This window comes from Carcharhinus amblyrhynchos, chromosome 2 (assembly GCF_965287045.1).
Source record: "Carcharhinus amblyrhynchos chromosome 2, sCarAmb.v2.hapA, whole genome shotgun sequence".
NCBI lineage: Eukaryota > Metazoa > Chordata > Chondrichthyes > Carcharhiniformes > Carcharhinidae > Carcharhinus > Carcharhinus amblyrhynchos.
Window position 1 is genome coordinate 102534598 of NC_137325.1, and position 20317 is coordinate 102554914.

The window sequence follows — 20317 nt, forward strand, 5'->3', positions numbered from 1 at the left end:
AAAAAGGGGCAGCACGGTGGTTAGCACTGCTGCCTCACAGCTCCAAAGGCCTGTGTTTAATTCTTGGCTTGGGTCACTGTGTGTGGAGTCTGAACATTCTCTCTGTGTCTGCATGGGTTTCATCTAACAGTCCAAAGCTGTGAGGGTTAAAGGCATTGGTCATGCTAAATTGCCTCTTAGTGTCCTAGGATGCGTAGGTTAGCAGGATTAGCAGGAAAAATATGTGGGGTTACGGGGATAGGGTCTAGGTGGGATTGTTGTCAGTGCAGACTTGATGGGCCAAATTACTCGTTCTGTACTGTAGAGATTCTACTATTCTATAAACCTATAACTCCCTTGTCCCAATACAGCATCGACAATAAAAAAAATTACATAATATTGTTTTACTAAAAAGGGACAACATTGTTTAATTGTGACATCTTAAGTAAAGTTATAATTTCCTATTTGAGCTCAACATGTAAAATCTGATCAATAAAATGGCAAATATGGATTTTCTCAAAGTTCCCCTAATTTATAGCAATTTCTAAATAATTAAAACAAAAGTACAAATGTTTAATTTGCAATACTCCTTTTATTTATTTGGTGTATAAAATTAGATTCGTAATACCACCATCTGCAAATTTGTTTACTGCAGGTCTGAGACATGTATTTGGTCCACTCACCAACTTGCACCTAAAGGTGGCATAACATAGGAGTCCACAGAATATGCTTACTAATTTACAGATACAGTACTTCATTTATATTTAAAAGGAACAAGAATATTCTGCAGAATTTCCAGAAGCATCATGTCAATAACAAATTTTGCCATACGAATTATCACAGATGTGTCAGCCTATAAACTGAGTTTTTGGAAGTTGTAAGTCTCAGGCCAACATAATTTTGAAACCTATGTTGTTAAAAATGTGAACACTTAAAACATGTTAGTTTACAATGGTTCACCTTTTAATCAGGTTATGATTCAGTTATATTGCTAAATTCAATCTCATTTTAAGTAAGACTTGATGCCTTGGCTATAAACTGTTTCCAATTGATTCTTTCACTGTTATTGCAGGGGTTGGTCCAACACGGGTCCAGATATACCCTTTCTCAGGTCTGGTTGGAATAACTGGAAATGGAGTAGATCGTGATTTGAAGTATTCAGAAGGTGCATGACAGATAAATTCAAAATGCTCCATTTTTCTTGGTAGGTCTTCTTCTGGCCCTGAAGTGAAAGCAGAATCATTTTTTAATTTAAAGCTTAAAGCATATTTCCCAACTAGTAATGAACACTCAAAGGAAAGTTCAAATACTTCATTTGTGAGCCCTATCCTGGGGTCAACCAGCTTAATCCTCAAATTGTTGTCTCACACGTTAAGGTCACTACAGCCATTACAGTGTACTGTAGATCAGTTTACATAAATACAGGTAACAAATTAATTGTTGATATAAAACAATTTCCATGGCAGTAAACTGTTCTGTTACGTTTTTCGTCCTGCGTGTGCTTACTTCAAAATTAACAGAGAGATGGAAAAACTTTCATTTGGGATCAGGTCAGTGTTGAATTTAACATCTGGCGTTACATCAGTTTTGAATCTGTCCCTTATAGCTACTATATCCTGCTGGAATATGGTTCTAGAGATGCTAAGCCCTGCACTGTTGATGAGCTATTTCACTGCAGAAGAACTCCATTCCAGACTGCTGTGTTTATGTAATAACCAGTTTTCAGCCAAGTCACTGGGCAGTAATCAGGTGCAAGAAACTTTTCCCATGTTAGCCAAGCAACGACATCCGGCATAGATCAATAATTAAGTTTGGGGTCTGTTGGGTTGAGTGATTTAATCTACAGCATGTAGCGCCTACATCCATTTGATCATCGTCATAGCTAATGTATTCAATAACCCATTATCTGATGCTGAATTCTATATTAAGTTTCCTTTTACATGGAAAAAACTACTAAAGTTATTTTCTGGGATGAAGGGCCAAGTGAATAATTTATTTCTAGACCTTTGTGAATGCTGCTTTCCCAGGCTAATCTGGATTAACTGCTCGATTCCACAGTACCTTCCCCCAGTTATTCTATTTTGTTAATAGAATTTAGGGGAAAAAAAATCCACATTTCTCTTTCAACTATAGTGAATCAAGATTTGCAGAACTTCCTTGGATTGAATGATCCACTGAATGCACGGAGTAAATATTACACATATCTCAGTTATACTGAAACACTTAGGAGTGCAATTTGTCCTAATGTAGACAACCTTAAAAATAATTTTGTAACATTAGTGAGACCATTGTAAAATGCCTGAAACATTTCCTTTACTGCTTGAAGCACCTCAATGTTACTTGATGTATGTAAAAAGCCTGAACAGTCTTACTTTTTGTGCATGGTCATTTTGGAACGTTTGTAATGTTCTCGCAAATTTATGAAGTATATTTTTGGAAAAAATTCACATTTCAACTATATTCATCTGATGTTCCTGAAATCATAGTATGCTACTTAAAAACAAAATTATGAATCAAATCAAATGAGCAAGTCTGAAACATCTTATTAAAGAAGTGTACTCATGCTGTTTGATTAAGCAAATTTAAATAATTTCCATAAACATGACACTGAATTACCGTGATGTTTTCATCTTGCTGATTGAAATTCAGCAGCACGCATGGCATTTCAAATTATATATGGTACAACTATGAGGTTTAAGATTATATTTTGGAAATGTAGTTTTAAATGTATGGTAAATTAGGGAGGGTGGGGCGCATATGTCCTGTTCTGAAGTCTGACTGACAGTAAGTTTGGGTGGCTTGATTATGTCAAAGGATGGTTTAGATTTTTTTTATTCATTTGTGGGACATGGATGCTGCTGGCTGGCTAGCATTTATTGCCCATTGCTATTTGCGCAAGGACATTTGACAGTAAGCCTCATTGCTGTGGCTCTGGAGTCAGATGTAGTTCAGATCAGGTATAGATGGCAGATTTTCTTCCCCAAAAGGATATTAGTGAACCAGATGGATTTTTCTGACAATCAACAATGGTTTCAAAGTCATCAGTAGATTCTTAATTCCAGTTTTATTTTTATTAAATTTAAATCTGACTATCTGCAGTGGTGGGATTGGAACCCAGGTCACTAGAACATTAGCTGAGTTTCTGGATTAAAAATCCAGTGATAATACCACTATGCCATGGTATTTACACCTGGAAACAAAAACAGCGGCTTTTGAGTTTACAGTGAGTAGACTCATGAATCTCAAAGTCCCAGAAAGGCATTTTGGTGCCAGGTTATAATTTGTCCAATCCCCTCGGGACCTTGTACATTTCACTTTGGCCATTCTTCTAAACCCCAAGGATACAGCCTAGTCTGTTGAACCTTTCCTCAAAAGATCCCCTGCCCATCTCAGGAATCAAGTTGAGTAAATGTTCCCTAAACTGCTTTGAATGCTTTTAAATCTTCCCAAAATAAGGAGAGCAAAACTGTATCTCAGAAACGGTCTCACCAATGCCCTATACAACTATAGCAAAACATCCTTACTTTCATATTCAATGCTCCTTCCAATAAAGGACAATGTTTCATTTGCCTTCCTACTCATTTGCTGTACCTGCATACCAACTTATTTGGTACCATGTCATGAAACAGGACACGCAGATCCCTCTGTACCACAGAGTTCTGCAATGTCTCTCTGTTTTTCTTGCTGACAAATTCACATTTTCCCACAAAATACTCCATTTGCCAAATTTTTGCCCACTCACTTAACCTATGTTCCTTAGGAGGCTCCTTATGTCCTTTTCACAACTTATTTTCTTATCTATCTTTGTCTCATCAGCTTTGCACTGGAGACATAAACAACTTAATACATACCAAGTATATAGGTTGCTGCATCAAACTGGTCTTTGGAGCTTGCCTGAGTTGGGATAAGCCATGTAATCACTGCGCTCTTCTCGCAGTATTGATCCTGCACAAATCCTCGGATCTGAGCATAGTAAATCTTTTCATCATCTTCATCCACAACAGAGACTATATCTCCAACTTGGTAATATATACCCTAAAACACATTGAAAGAACATACACCCTTAAGCAAAATAAATTGTTGTGCTTCTGAAAATCCAAAAGTCAGTCAGTAACGATAGTGAATAAATATATTGGGGAGTCTCAGATTTTGAGTAGGTCCTGGGTGTAATCACTGGTTTGTGCTGTATAATCTGATCTTGGCTGCAGTGATAACACTAGAATTGGGCTTTGCGCCCTTTAGAGGGGTTGGGGTGGTGGAGGGGAAAATAGTTTAGACTCCTCTTCTTGAGCACTATTCAATTATTGTTATGCTCGAAAATGCACTCATGCAAATAATATCAGGACAAGATGCAGTTTGGTAGTTATGCCATTTCATCGATCACACTGTACTACGAGAGAACTGGATGGCTAGTATCTGTGGAATCACATCAACTTTTTTTTGTTGCCGGGGGTGGTGTGTGTGTGTGTGCACGCGTGTTAAGAATACTACCCTAAAACCGTTAGAAGGGTTGGTTCCTGTAGGGTGGGTATAAGATAAACAGAGAAATTAATGCTCACGACATTGAGGAAGTATACAATTTCAGTTATGTTTCAAACTAGACAAGAAACAATAATTGTTTAAAGACTACATAATAAACTTTTGAGATTATACTCCAGCAATTACATAACACTGTTACAAATGTGAGGTTTAATATGATGATTATGCTTTAGATGTCTCAAAGGTAAATGGTGAAGAGTCATATGATCTGCTATGAGTTCTTGCTTGACAAGTTTGTGTGGCTTGGATAACATGGGGACAGGACAGGACGGGGTGGGGGTAGGTTGGATGTTACTGAAAGAGTCATAGAGGTTTACAGCATGGAAACAGGCCCTTCAGCCTAACTTGTCCATACTGCCCCCTTTTTTAAACCCTAAGCTCGTCCAATTGTCCACATTTGGTCCATATCTCTCTATACCCATCTTACCCATGCAAGACAAAATTGGACCCATCTCTACTATTACGAAGTCTGGCAGCTTGTTCCAGACTCTCACCACTGTGTGTGTGAAAATATTGCCCCTCTGGACCTTTTGCATCTCTCCCCTCTCACCTTAAATGCATGTGTTAAGTTTAACATCTCAAAACAAAGGCAGAAGCTGATGAGTTTATTAGTGTAGACTTTCTGTCTCAAACTTTGAACAGAGACACAGAATTAAAGTTGTTGTGGTCTGCAGAGTGGAAGGGCTGTCTTCTGTGTTGGCTACAAAACTGAATGTTAGTGAGAGCTTGTTTACTGGTTGAAAAGGAGCCCGCAACAATCTTGATACTGAAAGATTTGCCTCAATAGGCCAGGGTAAGAAATTCCAGAGTGGGCCTTACTGCAGATTGTTTTGGGAATACTCAAAAAGACAGCAAAGGGACTTTTAACAGTTACTGGATATGGTGATTCGACAAAAAAGGAAGATATGTTGGAAGTTGAGAATGACTTTAGCTTGTTTCCTGAAGACTGCAATTCGGTAGCAAGTGTGCTATACAATACATATGTAGCATTGGCATTGTTTATTGCAGTAAAAGTCTTAAAACCTGAAATCTGATTTGATCTCGGGACGGTAACAGTGTAACTTTTCATGTTAAAGTCTTGTGCTAGCCCATTCATACAAATCAAAACTGTCTTAAAGCATTTTCTCCAGTAGCATTTTCCACAGAGATATAAAACAAAATTACATACTGCTAAAACATTCTTACCCCATAGAAAATGGATTCAGATGTGATTATTGTAGACACAGATTTCGGAGCTTTAATTGGCTGCAAAATACCACAGCAGTTTCTGTAAATGAAAATTCAGACTACTCCAAAAAACCATTCAAAATACTACTCTAAATTCAACAGCTTTCATGCATATGACCCCTTTAATGTAATGAAATGTCCCAAGATGCTTCACAGGAGTGCTAAACAAAAAGTGACACCAAACATAGGGATGTTCGAGCAGATGCCCTTAAATTAGTCAGAGAGGTAAGGTTTAAGGGGGATGGAGAGAGAGAGAGGTAGCCCAGGTTAGACGGAATTCGAAAGCTTAGCTTGGGCCAGGTAGTACAGCCACCAATAGAGGATGAATTAAAATCAGGGATCTCAAGGGTACAGAATCAGCAGAGCACAAATATCTCAGAAGATTGAGAGGCTGGAAGAGATTAGAGAGACTAGGAGGTGTGAGGCTATGGAGGATTTAAAAATAAAGAATCAAATTTTAGAACCTTTCTCATGGTCAATTAGGGTATTATTTGTGACTTTGATGACAGCTGTTTCAATATTGTGGTGGGGTGGGAACCCGATTGGAGGTATTTAACCATGGAGTTCCAGGATTAACGGATCTGGATTTGGGAAGTGACATTCCAGAATATGTGAGGAAAGGAACGTTGGAGATGGAGTGATAGCTTGCAAGGGCTGAAGGGTCAATTCACTTTGGATTCTACATTCATGTACACATAAGATTATGAACAAAAAGAAACAAGTCTGTGCATGTGTATGAAAGACTCGACCAATCATTGCGATTCCCTCTCAAGAGTGCAAGAAATTTGGTTTGAATTCACATTGACCAAATTTGGTTTGAATTCACATTGTGTATTATCCAACCTATCATTGAGAAATATGAAACTGGGAAATGGAGATGGGTTATTAAAAGCCTGGCAACTGAAGTTTGGGAAATGTCATCAAAACAGGAGAGAGAAGTTATTCCATGAGCAAATGATTGTGCACCACAGGACCATCCATCATTCAGGTACATTAGTGCTATATTCAATATCTAACATTCTTCTTTTACAGTTCTGAAAGCCAATAGGTCCCTTATTAAATGCCAGTGTAAAAGTACTCCAATTCAAAGCCAAATCATTTAAGATTCCATAAAGCTGAAATGTTATCATCATGGGCTTTTTATAGGAACTGCCCCATTAGATGGGGATATGGATATAACAGAAGAGCATGGTTTAACCCACAGCATCCTGTCAAACAATCCATAAAAAACGGAGGGTGAAATATACTCCACCAGTAACACAATGCCAAAATATATAAAGAGCGTTTACTGGCAAGTTCAGATTCTGGAACAGCTAGTCAAAAAGCTGTTGTCACAGTACAAAGGCCATCATAGTAGATTCTCACTGCAATGCAATTTTTTCCTGAAAATTTTCCTTTTAAAAAAAGATTTTAATAAATCACAGGAACAGACAGGGACAAGATAGTCCTTCATACACATCCTGATTCTTTTAAGTTCTAATTTTAATAAGGGATCCATTACTTACCAGCATGCAAAAAAAGAATCCAATCAGCAATTCAGGGTGGAGATTTACTTCAAAGAACAAAAATAAGGCATCAAAGATTAATGAGACTGCTAAACAGAGAAAGGTCATCAGAAAGTACTGCACACAATTAAATAATTTTCCAATTTGTAATCAAATGGTGTGACACAGACCAAGGATAACCATTCTACTGGTTCAAGAAGTTTTTTTCCCCCTTCCACCATAATTTTAAATATTCAAAAAGTGCATCTTTGAGCTCTCTTACATTTTTTAATTTGAATATATGCCTACGTCCTTTTCCTTTAGTAGAAACTTTCTTTTCAGCAGGAGGCATAGACCTGTATTTTGTGTTCCGTAACCTTGCAGAACGCCTGTGGATTTCTTGCTTTGCCTGCCAAAACACAGAAAAAGAAAATAAACAAGCAATCTCAGAGTTACTTCAATATTATATTTTGGGCATGTATTACTAAATAGCATATATTTCAACAGAATATTGAAGTCAGCCCAACGCAGTTAAATTTTAAAGTTTATTTATTAGTCACATGTAGGCTTACATTAACATGGCAATGAAGTTACTCTGAAAATCCCCTAGTCGCCACACTGTTTGGGTATCACACTTAACATGGCCTAATCACCTAATAAGCACATCTTTTGGACTGTGGGAGGAAACCAGGGCACCCAGAGGAAACCAACGCAGATACAGGGAAAACATGCAGACTCCACACAGTCAGTGACCCAAGCCAGAAATCAAACCTGGGTCCCTGGCGCTGTGAGGCAGCAATGCTAACCACTGTGTTACCATGTTGATAACTCAATTAAAAATTATATCTGGGTTAATTTAGTAAAAGTGCATTTCCAAGCTTGAGTCCACTTGCTGTTGGAGGGAGGGAGTATGTCATTAGTGTCACCTGTGCAATTAATGCTTAGCTCAAGAAACACCAATTTAGATCAAGTATTTTGTTGGAAGTATTTTGAGAGTGACCTCAACAACAATAATAATTACATGGATACACTAAAAAGGTAACTCCCAAAAGAACTAAATAGGGGGCAAGACAATATTATTGGTGCAGGAGAGATCCCTCAATGGGCTAAACTCTCAGAAGTTCCCAAATTTCATTTCTAGTCCATATTGTGTTAACTGGAACAGGAAGTGGAATACCAGAACTTGCCATGGCCTGAAGGATGGGAATGAGAATGTGTGCAGTTGTTATTGAGCAATTTTGCTGGAAAGTGTGTGTATGGATGTTTGGTAAGAGCAGGTTAAATCTAAACAACTCCGATGAAACAGCATTGATATGAAATGTTAACTTTATTTCTTTCTCCACAGTTGCTACCAGAGCTACTGAATGCTTCCAGTATTTTCTACTTTCATATCAACTATAGTATCCTAAACGACCAAATAGCCAGTTAACACTTACCACTTAGAATTTTAACATAATTTCTACACCATATTGTTCATTCCTGTCCCATCTTTTATGAAAACAAAGTTTGAATTAAACTACAGTACAGAATGAGCCCATCAGGTTTGTGTTTGGTTCTATGTTACCATGTTACACTGCATACCTTCCTCTGCTTCATATTTTTTAAAAAAATTCAATTTCCCATAAAACCTACAACAATTTCTGGCTCCAACCACCCTCAAAGTACAGATTGCTCCTGATCCAACTGCTCAACCTGAAGCTTAACCAGAGGAAATATTCTCCCTTTTATTCACTTCATTAAACGTGCTATTAAATCTAATTCAGATATATTTACATAAAGCTACATCCCAGTGAGTGAGTGTCTAGGGGAAGGGCGTACCATCTGCGGCTAACTAAGGAAGTTAAAGATCGTATCAAATTGAATGAGAAAGCATATAAAATGGAAATTAGTGGTAGGCCAGGAGATTGGGCAGAATAGAAAAAACAGCAAGGATCGATTAAACAAAATAAGGAGCGAGACATTTAAGGGTATGATAGAAAGCTTTCTGCAAATATAAAAAAAAGGTATAAACATTTCTACAGGTATTTAAAAAGGAAATGAGTAAAGTGAAGGTTGGTTTGCCAGAGAATATCTATGAAATCAATAATGGAAAATAAGGAAATGGTGGATGATTTGAATAGATAGTTTGCATCTGTCTTTGCTGTATAGGAAACAAGTAATATCCCAAAGATAAGTGTAAAGGAGATAAAATGAAGGAAGGAATTTAAAACAATTACAATAACCAGGGAAAGGAAACTGAAAAAATTTAGAACTAAAGGCTGACAAGTTCCCAGGATCTGACTGGACTTCATCCCAGGGTCTTAAAAGTGGCTGCTGAGATAATAGATGCATCAGTTTTAATTTTCTAAAATTCCCTAGATTCTGGAAAGGTCCAATCAGATTGGAAAACAGTGAATGTAACTCCTCTATTTAAGAAAGAAGGGAGACAAAAAGCAGGAAACTCTAAGCCAGTTAGTTAAACATCTGTCATAGGGAAAATATTGGAATATGTTATTAGGGAAGTTATAGTAGGACACTTAGAAAATCTCAATGCAATCAGGCAAAGTTGACATGGTTTTGTGAAAGGGAAATCATGCTTGCTTAATTTGTTGGATTTCTTTGAGGAAATAACGTGCATCATGTGGTAAAGGGGATCCTGTAGATGTGTGTACTTGAATTTCCAAAACACATTTGACAAGCTGTCACACCAAAGGTTACTAAACGCAAGCTAGGACTGTAACACTACATTCTGTACTCTCTCCTTTCCTTTTCTGTGTATGATATGCTTTGTCTGTATAGCGCAAGAAACAATACTTTTCACTGTATACATGAGACAATAATAAATCAAATAAAATCAAATCAAGTAAGAGCTCATGGTATGGGGGTAACACGTTAGTATGGATTGGAATTGCTTAGCTAACAGGAAGGATAGGCAACAACACCTCCTCCATGATCATCCTCAACACCGGTACCCCACAAGGCCATGTCCGTAGCCCCTTACTATACTTCTTATGCATCTACGACTGTGGCGCCAAATTCCCCTCCAACATGATTTTCAAGTTTGCTGATCACAATGACAAGACAAAGCACAGGAAAGAGATGGGGAGGATCTGGTAAACTGATACAATGTCAATAATCTCCCCCTCAACATCAACAAAATGAAGGAGTCAGTCAATGCCTTCAGGAATCATAGAATCATACAGTGCAGAAGGAGGCCATTCAGCCCATCGAGTCTGCACCAACTGTCTCACCCAGGTTTTATCCCCATAACCGCATACATTTACCCAGCTAGTCCCCTGATACTAAGGATCAATTTAGCACCGCCAATCCATCTAACCGCATATCTTGTGGGAAGATACCGGAGCACCCGAAGGAAACTCATGCAGGCATGGGGAGATTGTGCAAACTCCACACAGACAGTAACCTGAGGCCAGAATTGAACCTGGGTACCTGGCGCTGTGAGCAGCAGTGCTAACCACTGTGCCGCCCCAACTGCAATGGAGAACATGCCCCACCTACATCTATATCAATGGGGATGAAGTAGAAATGGTTGAGATCTTCAAGTTTTTAGGTGTTCAGATCACCAATAACCTGTCCTAGTCCCTCCATGCGGACGCTATATTTAAGAAAGCCTCTACTTTCTCAGAAGATTAAGGAAATTTGGCATTTCTCACCAATTTTTACAGATGCACTATAGAAAGCATTCTTTCTGGTTGTATCATAGGTTGGTATGGCTCTTACTCCGTCCAAGACTGCAAGAAACTACAAAGGCCAATCCATCACTCAAACTAGCCTCCCACCCACTGACACTGTCTACACTTACCACTGCCTTGGAAAAGCAGCCAACATAATTACAGACCCCACACACCCCCGACATTCTCTCTTCCACCTTCTTCTGCTGGGGAAAAGATATAAAAGTCTGAGGACACATACCAACTGACTCAAAAACAACTTCTTCCTTGCTGCCATCAGCCTTTGAATGGATCTGTTTCGTATTAAGTTGATCTTTCTCTACACCCTAGCTGTGGCTGTAATACTGCATTCTGCACTCTCTCATTTCATTCTCTACATATGTATGCTTTGTCTGTACAGCACACAAGAAACAATACTTTTCACTGTATACTAATACACGTGACAATAATAAATCACATCAAGTCAGAGAGTAGATAGCATTGGGTCTTTTTTGAGTTAACAAGGTGTAACAAGTGGAGTCTCACATGGATCATTGATAAATTTACTAATGACACAACAATAGATAGGAAAGTAAATTGTGGAGGGGACACAAGAAGTCTGCAAAGGGATATAGACAGGTCCAGTGAGTGGGGAAAAAATTGCCAGATGGTGCATAATGTGGTACATTGTGAATTTGTCCACTTTGGCAGGAAGGACAGAAAAGCAGTATGTTATTTAACTGGAGAGAGGTTGCAGAACTCTTGAGGTACAGAGGCATTTGGGTGACCTGGTATACAAGTAACAAAAGGTTAGTGTGCAAGTACAACAACTAAAAGAACAAAAAAAAAATTACAGCACTGGAACAGGCCCTTCGGCCCTCCAAGCCTGCACCGACCAAGCTGCCCAACAGGACTAAAACCCTCTACCGCTCTGGGCACCAAATCCCTCCATTCCCATCCTATTCATGTATTTGTTAGTTTGAATAGACAATGCTGTTCCTTTGTTTATGAAGGATAACAAGAATAATCCAGGTAATTACAGGTCAGTGATCTTTACATCAGTGGTATGGAAATTATTGGAGAGGATTCTTTTGAGGCAGGATTTACTCCCACTTGGAAATAAGTGGATGTATTAGCGAGAGGCAACATGGTTTTGTGAAGGAGAGGTTGTGTCTCGCTAACTTGGTCGAGTTTTTCGAGGAAGCGATGAAGATGATTGATGAGAGTAGGGCAGTGGATATTGTCTACGTGAACTTCAGTAAGGCCTTTGACAAGGTCCCTCATGGCAGACATGGTGCAGAAGGTGAAGTCGCAAAGGATCAGAGGTAAGCTGGCAAGGTGGATACAAAACTGGCTCGATCATAGAAAACAGAGGTTAGCAGTGGGTGTGTTTCTGAATGGAGAAATGTGACAAGTGGCGTTCCTTAGGGATAGTGCTGGGACCTTTGCTGTTTGTAATATATATAAATGATTTGAGGAAAATATAACTGGTTTCATTTGTAAGTTTGCAGACAACACAAAGATTGGTGGATTTGTGGATAGCGAATGTAATGTTGTTTATTACAAGGAGAATGGAACATAAAAGTAGAGAAGTTTTGCTACAGTTGTAAATGGCATTGGTGAGACCACATCTAGAGAATGGTGTACAGTTTTGATTTCCTTACTTTAAAAAGAGACAATTTCATTAACACTCAGAATCACTCAACTGATTCCTGGAATGAAGCTGTTATTTATGAAGACAAGTTGAAGAAGTTAGATGTATACGTGTTGAAGTTTAGTAGAATCGGAATCACGTTAGTGAAACAAAGATCCTTAGGAGTCTTAATCAGGAGATACTGAAGAAAAAAATCCACCCGTGAGAGAGACTAGAATTAGGGAAACACAGTTTTAAACATAGGGGGCAGGATTACACAGCTGTGTTCACCCCAAAACCGGAAAATCCTACCCGAGGTCAACAGACCTTTGCATGGCCCACTCCCAACCCGCTATGATTTCTGTGGTGGGCGGGACAGGATTCCCTCCCTGGGATTTCCCATTTAAGATGTAAATGAGATGAAGTGGATCATTAGTCTTTTAAACTCTCTTGCTTACAGAGCAGAAATAGATTCTTCATTAACAAGGGAATGTGAAGGTAGGTGAGGCCACAATCAGATCAGCCATGATTTAATTCAATAGTGAAGCAGATCCAAAAGACTGAATGACTTTAAGGCAGTACGGTTGCACAATGGTTAGTACTGCTACCTCAGAGCGCCAGGGACCCGGGTTCGATTCCCAGTCTCAGGTGACTCTGTGGAGTTTGCACATTCTCCCTGTGTCTGCATGGGTTTCCTCCAGGTGCTCTGCTTTCCTCCCAGAGTCCAAAGATGTGCGAGGTTAGGTGGATTGGCCATGCCTTACTGCCCCTTAGTGTCAGGGGGACTAGCTAGGGTAAATATGCGGGGGTTATGGGGATAGGGCCTGAGTGGGATTGTGATTGGTGCGCTCTCCATGGGCCGATGGGTCTCCTTTTGCATTGTTGGAATTCTTTCATTCTCTGATTTTCCCCTGTTCCTAATGTTTGATTTGTTTGTATTTTCCTGGTCTCTGCACTACAGCACAAACCATCCCAGGATCTCCTCCCGGTACCGTTTCCCAGCGGAGTCCCAGTACAGGCCGGGAAGTTTCTGCAGAGGGTCACAGGGCCTGACCGGCTCGGGGGATCACAGCCTGCTTTTCCCCAGAGTCACTGCCAGCCGCCGCCGCCTCACCTGTTTGCCGCCACCGCCGTTGCTCTGCTGAGCGGCCGGGGCTGCTCCGGGCCCCGAGCTTGAGCCCGACACCGAGCCAGGTCCGGGGCTCTTCCCGGCGCAGTTGTTGCAGACGATCTCACCCTGATTGCTCTTCCTCCACATGGCCGAGGAGTTGGCCTTGCACACGCTGCATGACGGCTTCAAACCCAGCGGCATCTCCACGTCTTCAGCGAACGCCCACCAGCCCGACCACAGATTTCCAACGCCCCAAAACCCTCGACTGCGGCCCAGATAAAGCGGCGGAGGACCACGAGGCCGCTCCGCCCCCTAACGGCTGGAGGACCAAGAGGCCGCTCCGCCCCCTAACGGGCGGGGGAAACCGGAGAGGCTGCTGCGCTCTCTGACGGCGGGAGGTCCGAGACACAGCTCCGCCCCTGACGGCAGGAACCGCCACGCCCTCTAACGGTGGGAGGACCAGGAGAGGTCGCTGTGTTTCCTGATACGGGGAGGACCGATAATTGCCATCCTCGGACCGTGAAGTTAACGGTTCTCATCAAGTTCATTTCAATTTTCTCTCCTGGAAGTTCTGATTTTTGAGATGTTTTGGACATCCTGTATCTTGTTCACATCCCATTCTGTCCTTGTTGGTAACAACAGCCTGATGGAGGCCTCTGTTTGTTTTGTTCTATTTCCCTTCTGAACCTTCTGTATTTAGTCTGATTCGCACTTGTATGTTATACACACACTTTTTCTTCTTTATCTTAATTTATGTCTCCTTTGTCAATTAGTGAGGCTTGGATTTTTTGTCCTATCATTCTCTTTTGAGGAATATACCTTAACATAGCCCAAACCATCTCCTCTTTGACGCATTCTCCAGCTAGCACTTTTCCTGGAAACCTTTATTTGGTCCACGTCTATTTTTACCCTATTGATGTTAGCTTTCCCCAGTTAATTATTTTTACTCTGGATTGTTCTTTGCTATAGTTACCATAAATGTTATGATATAATGAATACTATCTTTTAGATGTAAAGGGGAATAAACTTAAGTTTATTTTAGAAAACTGCCTGATTGCACTGATGCATGGAAGATATTATTCCTGGAAAAATGCAAATGAGGCAACTTATCATAGAATTCCTACAGTGCAAACAGAAGCCATTTAGCCCAGAGTCTGCACCAACTCCCTGCAGAGCATTGTACCCTGGTCCATCCCCTACCCTAGCCCCATAACCCCACTTATTTACCCTAACCTACATATCTTGGAACACTAAAAGGTACAAATTCATGGTACTGTGGGAGGTAACCAGAGCATCTAGATGAAACCCACACAGACATGGTGAAAACTTAATGGTGGAATCAAACCCAGGTCCCTGGGGCAGAGAGGCAGCAGTGCTAACCACTGTGCCACCATGCTGCCCAAAAATAAAAGTTTGCAAACTGATGTAATTTGCCCAGGTTGACTGCACCCAAAATGGAAACTCTTGGCTGATAGGGGTTTGATGGCAAAGTAGATAAACCTTTTCTTGGTATGTTCACATTTGTGTAGAGGGGAAAAAAATCCAATGTGATTGTTCACTTCCAGAGGTTGTTGGATAGTGCCCATGCTACTAGGTGATCTTTTTTCAGTTCACAACTGGGAAGTAGGAACATTTATAGTGCCCCAACCAATGTCTTAATTCAGACTAGGTAACTAGGTGGTCTCTAGGGATGAAGCCAGAGACTAAATAGTCTTGTCCTATAGTCTATGCTGAGTTGCTAGCTGGAAAAAATGTTTTGACACATCATAACACCTCATGCATATTTTTTAGTTAATCGTGATAATGTTGAACAAATGTTAACCATTTCTATTAAAAAAAGTTCAGAAATGTGAATTTATTATAAATATTAATTTACAATTGTGTTGCTCAAACTGCTATCCATTTCCATGATATTACATTTATCCAAAGAAAAGTATACTTTGAAGACAGCGAGTAAATATAGAACTGCAGTTTTCATTGAAACCAACAGCATTAGAATGAACTGAAATTTTATTGTTTGACTTCAGAGGATTATTTTGACTTGCAAAATTTAAAACAGAATTATAGGAGCTTGAGAAAGAAAGAAAAAAATGAAAATGCAATCTCTCTTCACAAATTCAGGTAGGTGGCCTTATTACAAAGTTAAACCATTTGCAGATTTTAATTCTTTAGACAATACGTCCAATTGAAAAAATTAATTTTGGACAGTTTAACTGTTAAGTTTTAAGTGATACTTTGCATTGGTCATACATCTAAATATTATTGTATCCATATATAAAGTGGGAATGTATCAAGTATAGTATTATGAAAGTGCAAATAGTAACATTTCTGTAGAGATAAATCAAGGTTAACAGTTGGCTTTAGTATTATAAAATTCCCATTGCCTTAAAAAATAGTTCTGCAATTTTTTTTTGATTTTCAAATTAATCCAAGACACTTAAAATTTGTAACAGAATATACAATTTTGAATCTGAATGATTTTGTGACCATGCACAGCCAACATTACATAGAATGGACCATGGTTCAAATTCCACAAATAAACAATGGTTTTACAAAAACAAAACCCCACAAAACTACTAACTTCATATACAACACCCTTACAAATCTCAACTTTGCAGTACATATTCAATGCCATGTAAAACATATCTTTTTTATTTCCAATATCAAACTGAAATTACTTCAATACAACACTACGTTGTCACACACTGACTCAAGGTAAAACCAAACTAAGAGAAACATCTCCAACTTAAACCAGTTACATATCTTGGGCTTTGCATGGTTTTAATGTATTGAGCTCCAAATTTTAAAAACTGAATTAAATTCTCCAAGTTAAAAAAAACAACTTGGTTTAAAACATGATGGTTTTAAAAATAAAAAACTTTTCTAATAAAAATTAGCACAATTAGTTTATTCCAAGTAACGATTTACTGTTTGGAAAAGCTTGATTCCTTTTTTTGTACATCAACCAAATTTTAATATTCTGTGAAACTTGCCACTACAAAATTTCACAGAACACTATCCGATATTGGATCAAAATTGTCCTCCCTAAATACAATTGGCAACAATCAAGCTGAAGTAATTTCAGAGTCATACTTGTGTTGGTCTGATCTTAAAGTGGTAGTCTCTGATGATTCAAAAAATGTATGGCAACCAACCATATGGGTCAGGCAAAGGCACAATGATGGACTGACTGAGTAGGCCAGACATTTGATTGATTGTTGTGGCTTTCATGTTATTTTTGTTTTTTTTTGCCTATAAGGGATGGCTTTGCATTTAAGAAATCTTAGGCCTATATTTCAAGTCTTAAGACCAGTGGCACTGACAGTGCTTTTAATAGAATACTTCTTTATAGCGAGGAAAGACTCTACGATTGCACTTACAATAAAGTGTCTGTGGAGTTCAAACGCAGTGCGCCTGTTAATATCCACTTCTGATCCTTTTTAAATAAACTGTTTTAAAACAGCAACCACTTAACAAATCAAAGCGCAAGCTACATTTCTGCAGCAGCAATGCTACTCGAGTTCCAATTTGCATCTATTTCCACAAGGAGATGCCACCTCGAGGAGATGACTCCAAAGAGTTCTGATTAGTTCAGACTAGTGCAGGCACAAGCTGAATGTAATAACGTTAGATTAACTTGGTTTCAACAGTATAAGTTTTGGCACCACATTTCACATGTAGTAGGCAGTGCTTACTTTCTTTTGTATTCCAACAGGCTCCCTACAGTGTATTTCTCAGTGATACCTATACTATAGGATAAGATAGCCTCACTTTCATGTTTCTGTCATCAGTAATTTTACTTTAGTTTAGATCCTTTAGAATTGCTAGTTGGTAAGTACAATAAGTTAAAAACCAAGGATCTAAAATATTTATGTTTTTTAAAAACTCAGGGACTGGTGCAAGACTGATAACTAACTGAAACAGCCTTTTGAGGGCTCAAACCTTGACTCCCTGTATTATTGTTGAGTACTTCAGCCCTCCTACACTGTCAGTCTAAGGTTCATGCTGATCTAAGCTAAAGGGACACAACATAAGTGACTGCAACTGATATCTATACCATTGCACTTACACCAAATGAATTTGTTCTTCCCATTCATTTGATGTGTTATTCTGCTGGGAGTCATCACCCAAGTGTATTTCACTTCTGTTGTCACTCACACCTGGTGTTTCTGCTTGTGGCTCAGGTTTTGTAGCACCAATACTTTCCGAAACTTCTTCAACTTGGGTTCCTCTACCTTCATTCATGACTGTAGCTTCAAACAGTGCATGGTCCTCGTGAAGGCTATGTAACATCTCCTCAAGTCTGCTTGAGCCTTGTTCCTCTGTACTGCAGAGTTGTTGAGAGTTTATGTCAGATTCAGAAGTTGCTGAAGGGATTAATGCAATGCTCTGAGGATTCATGTCATGGAACCATGCCATGATATTACCCAGGAGATTTGCATTCATGGCAGGGTCTGCATCTGTAGATTCGGTACCTTCAGGGGATGAAAATAATCTACTTTGTACATTGAAAGGCTGAGAGCTACTAAACCTGCTGGGGCAGGGATCACTGTTACCCAATCTGATCAAACTGTCTTCCAAATCCATCAACTGAGAGTTGCTCAAAACTCGAGAATTGTCTGTGCTTCTCTGGGTTGTGTCAAGTCTTGAAGGTAAAGACGTACCAATGGCCCCTAAAGATAGCTCACTGTTCAGGAACTCCTGTGGCTCACCACCCACTGCAAGTGTGGATTCTTGCAAAGATAGCTGGATAGCTAGCAGGATATTTGGGTCATCATCATCAAGGGAGCTCAAAGCCTAAGAAAAAGGAAAGAACAATATTATCGTATTTGCCAAGGCTTCACTGACAGATTTCTTCTACAGATTATAACTGCAGCTTAAAATCTATTTGAGCTGTTAAGTGTATAATCTCACCAGTGAAATACAGATCACCATTGTACAGGTTTTAAAACCTAATATGAACAGGATTAGAGATACAGATACATTTAAGTTCCGATCAGTACATGAGAACATAAGAAATAGAGGCAGGAGTAGACCATTCAGCCCCTCGAGTCTTCTCTGCCATTCAATAAGACCACGTCTGATCAGACTGTGGCCTCAATTCCACGATTCACCTACCTCAAAGTTTTGTAAATTGCAGACAAACTATTAATAGTTACATAGGAGTGGGGAAAAGAGATTCATCCAAGTGTCCTTTTTGTCCAAAGTGGTCTGACATTAGATCCTTCTCTTGGCAGATGTACTGATGCAAAGTACAGCATCCATAATTTCTCATATAGCAAAATTACCATTCTTAATTGACCCTCAGATGCTGAATAGACAGCCAGAGACAACAAGATCATTTATTCAAGTTGTAAAATATCCTCCACTTCATCTTAGTCCTGCACACCTTGTTGCAGAGCAGTCTTTGCAGAGAACTGGCAGCATGTCACTATGTCAATATGTGATACTTGAAGAAATAGGTGGTTATAGAGTGTCATTAAAAGGGAAAACGTGAAGAACCTAAATCCACCAGAGCAATATCTTTCCCCAAAAAGGATCGGAATCTGTATCCACTTTAAGTTAATGCTGAAATGGCCTACCTTTTAGAAAGATTGGTCACAAGAACTAAATACATGCAATAAAAAGTTTGACAGCTTTCATTTTTTGTAGGAGGGACAGTTAATAGGAAGTTGTTCAGTTAATTTCTAGGTCACAGCTTTTATTTCTGTGATAGCAAGTACAAGATTTGATATCAATGATTTTAATACAAGTTACTGATCTCAAACTGTTGTAAAAAGTTATATACCTAAAAATAGATTGTGAACAACTTCTATGGATTCTCAGATTAGGTTAAAAATGTTTACTAAATATATGATAACAGAATATTTTAGAACATTACATTAATAAAACAACATAAACTGTGTTTATGTTTTTATCTTATTAAAACATACAGCAAAGCAAAGATGATGGAAGGATAGAGGATTGCACCAAGAGAGGTACCTGCAAAGAATCCTGATTCTCAGAATGACTGACAGGGGTATAGTCATGAAGCGAAGAGCTGTGCAGAATACTCATAGATGCTGAACTCACCATGGAAGTACCATGTCGCCTGCTGTTGCCTTCATGGGTATCTATAAATAAATAACAAAATAAATATAATGGCTGCAGAACATTTGGTTCTAGATTTAAGGAAATAATGGAAGGTGCTAATGAATACTGTTTCTCCGTGAAACAGTTCATTAATCTGTAATGCCTCAAAATGTGATTTTCTACAATGTCAAAGTTGGCATAACAGATTTCTGATGGAATGCCATTGAAAAGCCATCTTGCTTAATATAATTGCGATAAAACAAATAAAGGTACAAAGTACTAAGCTTTATATATTCAGTCTAAACACTTCATCTTATCTTTTAATCTGAATGGAATCACCAGGTTTTCTCCAGTGACTTCAACTTAACTCAAACTGATGATAACTGCAAAAACAAAATATAGTTTCAAACCGGGTAGCATAGTCATTGTTTGCGTGAATGTATATAAAATTGGCGAATGTGGGAAAATAAAAACCCAAAGTTTCACAGAATCCCCACAGTACAGAAGGTGGCCGTTTGGCCCATCAAGCCTGCACAAACAGCAATCCCACTCAGGCCCTATCCTCGTCACCACAGGTATTTACCTTGCTAATCCCCCAATATTAAGGATCAAATTAGGCTAG

General features: G+C 39.1%; 2 protein-coding genes across 8 annotated transcripts in view; both read right to left on the reverse strand.

The window, feature by feature from the left end:
• Positions 1-551: 551 nt before the first annotated feature.
• Positions 552-13934, reverse strand: gatad1 (GATA zinc finger domain containing 1). 2 transcript variants are annotated; one of them, XM_080210071.1, is made up of 5 exons: positions 13627-13932; positions 7513-7638; positions 5704-5763; positions 3831-4014; positions 552-1201 (listed from the first exon to the last, which is right to left on the reverse strand). In XM_080210071.1, the coding sequence occupies exons 1-5, from the start codon at positions 13822-13824 to the stop codon at positions 1011-1013; spliced, it is 759 nt and encodes a 252-aa protein (XP_080066197.1). In that variant the 5' UTR covers positions 13825-13932; the 3' UTR covers positions 552-1010. The 2 variants fall into 2 exon arrangements, with proteins under 2 accessions (XP_080066197.1, XP_080066189.1); XM_080210063.1 differs by lacking the exon at positions 5704-5763 and having other exon boundaries at positions 13627-13934.
• A 1524-nt stretch (positions 13935-15458) lies between these two features.
• Positions 15459-20317, reverse strand: part of ankib1a (ankyrin repeat and IBR domain containing 1a) — a 99849-nt gene continuing 94990 nt past the window's right edge. For 5 of the 6 annotated variants that reach the window (XM_080210089.1, XM_080210081.1, XM_080210124.1 and 2 more), the window contains 2 exons: positions 19606-19736; positions 15459-18420 (listed from right to left, as the gene is read on the reverse strand). In XM_080210089.1, coding sequence (XP_080066215.1) covers positions 17689-18420; positions 19606-19736 — 863 coding nt within the window. In that variant the 3' untranslated portion in view covers positions 15459-17688. The remainder of the gene's footprint in view (positions 18421-19605; positions 19737-20317) is intronic. The other variant, XM_080210098.1, reaches the window with a different exon arrangement.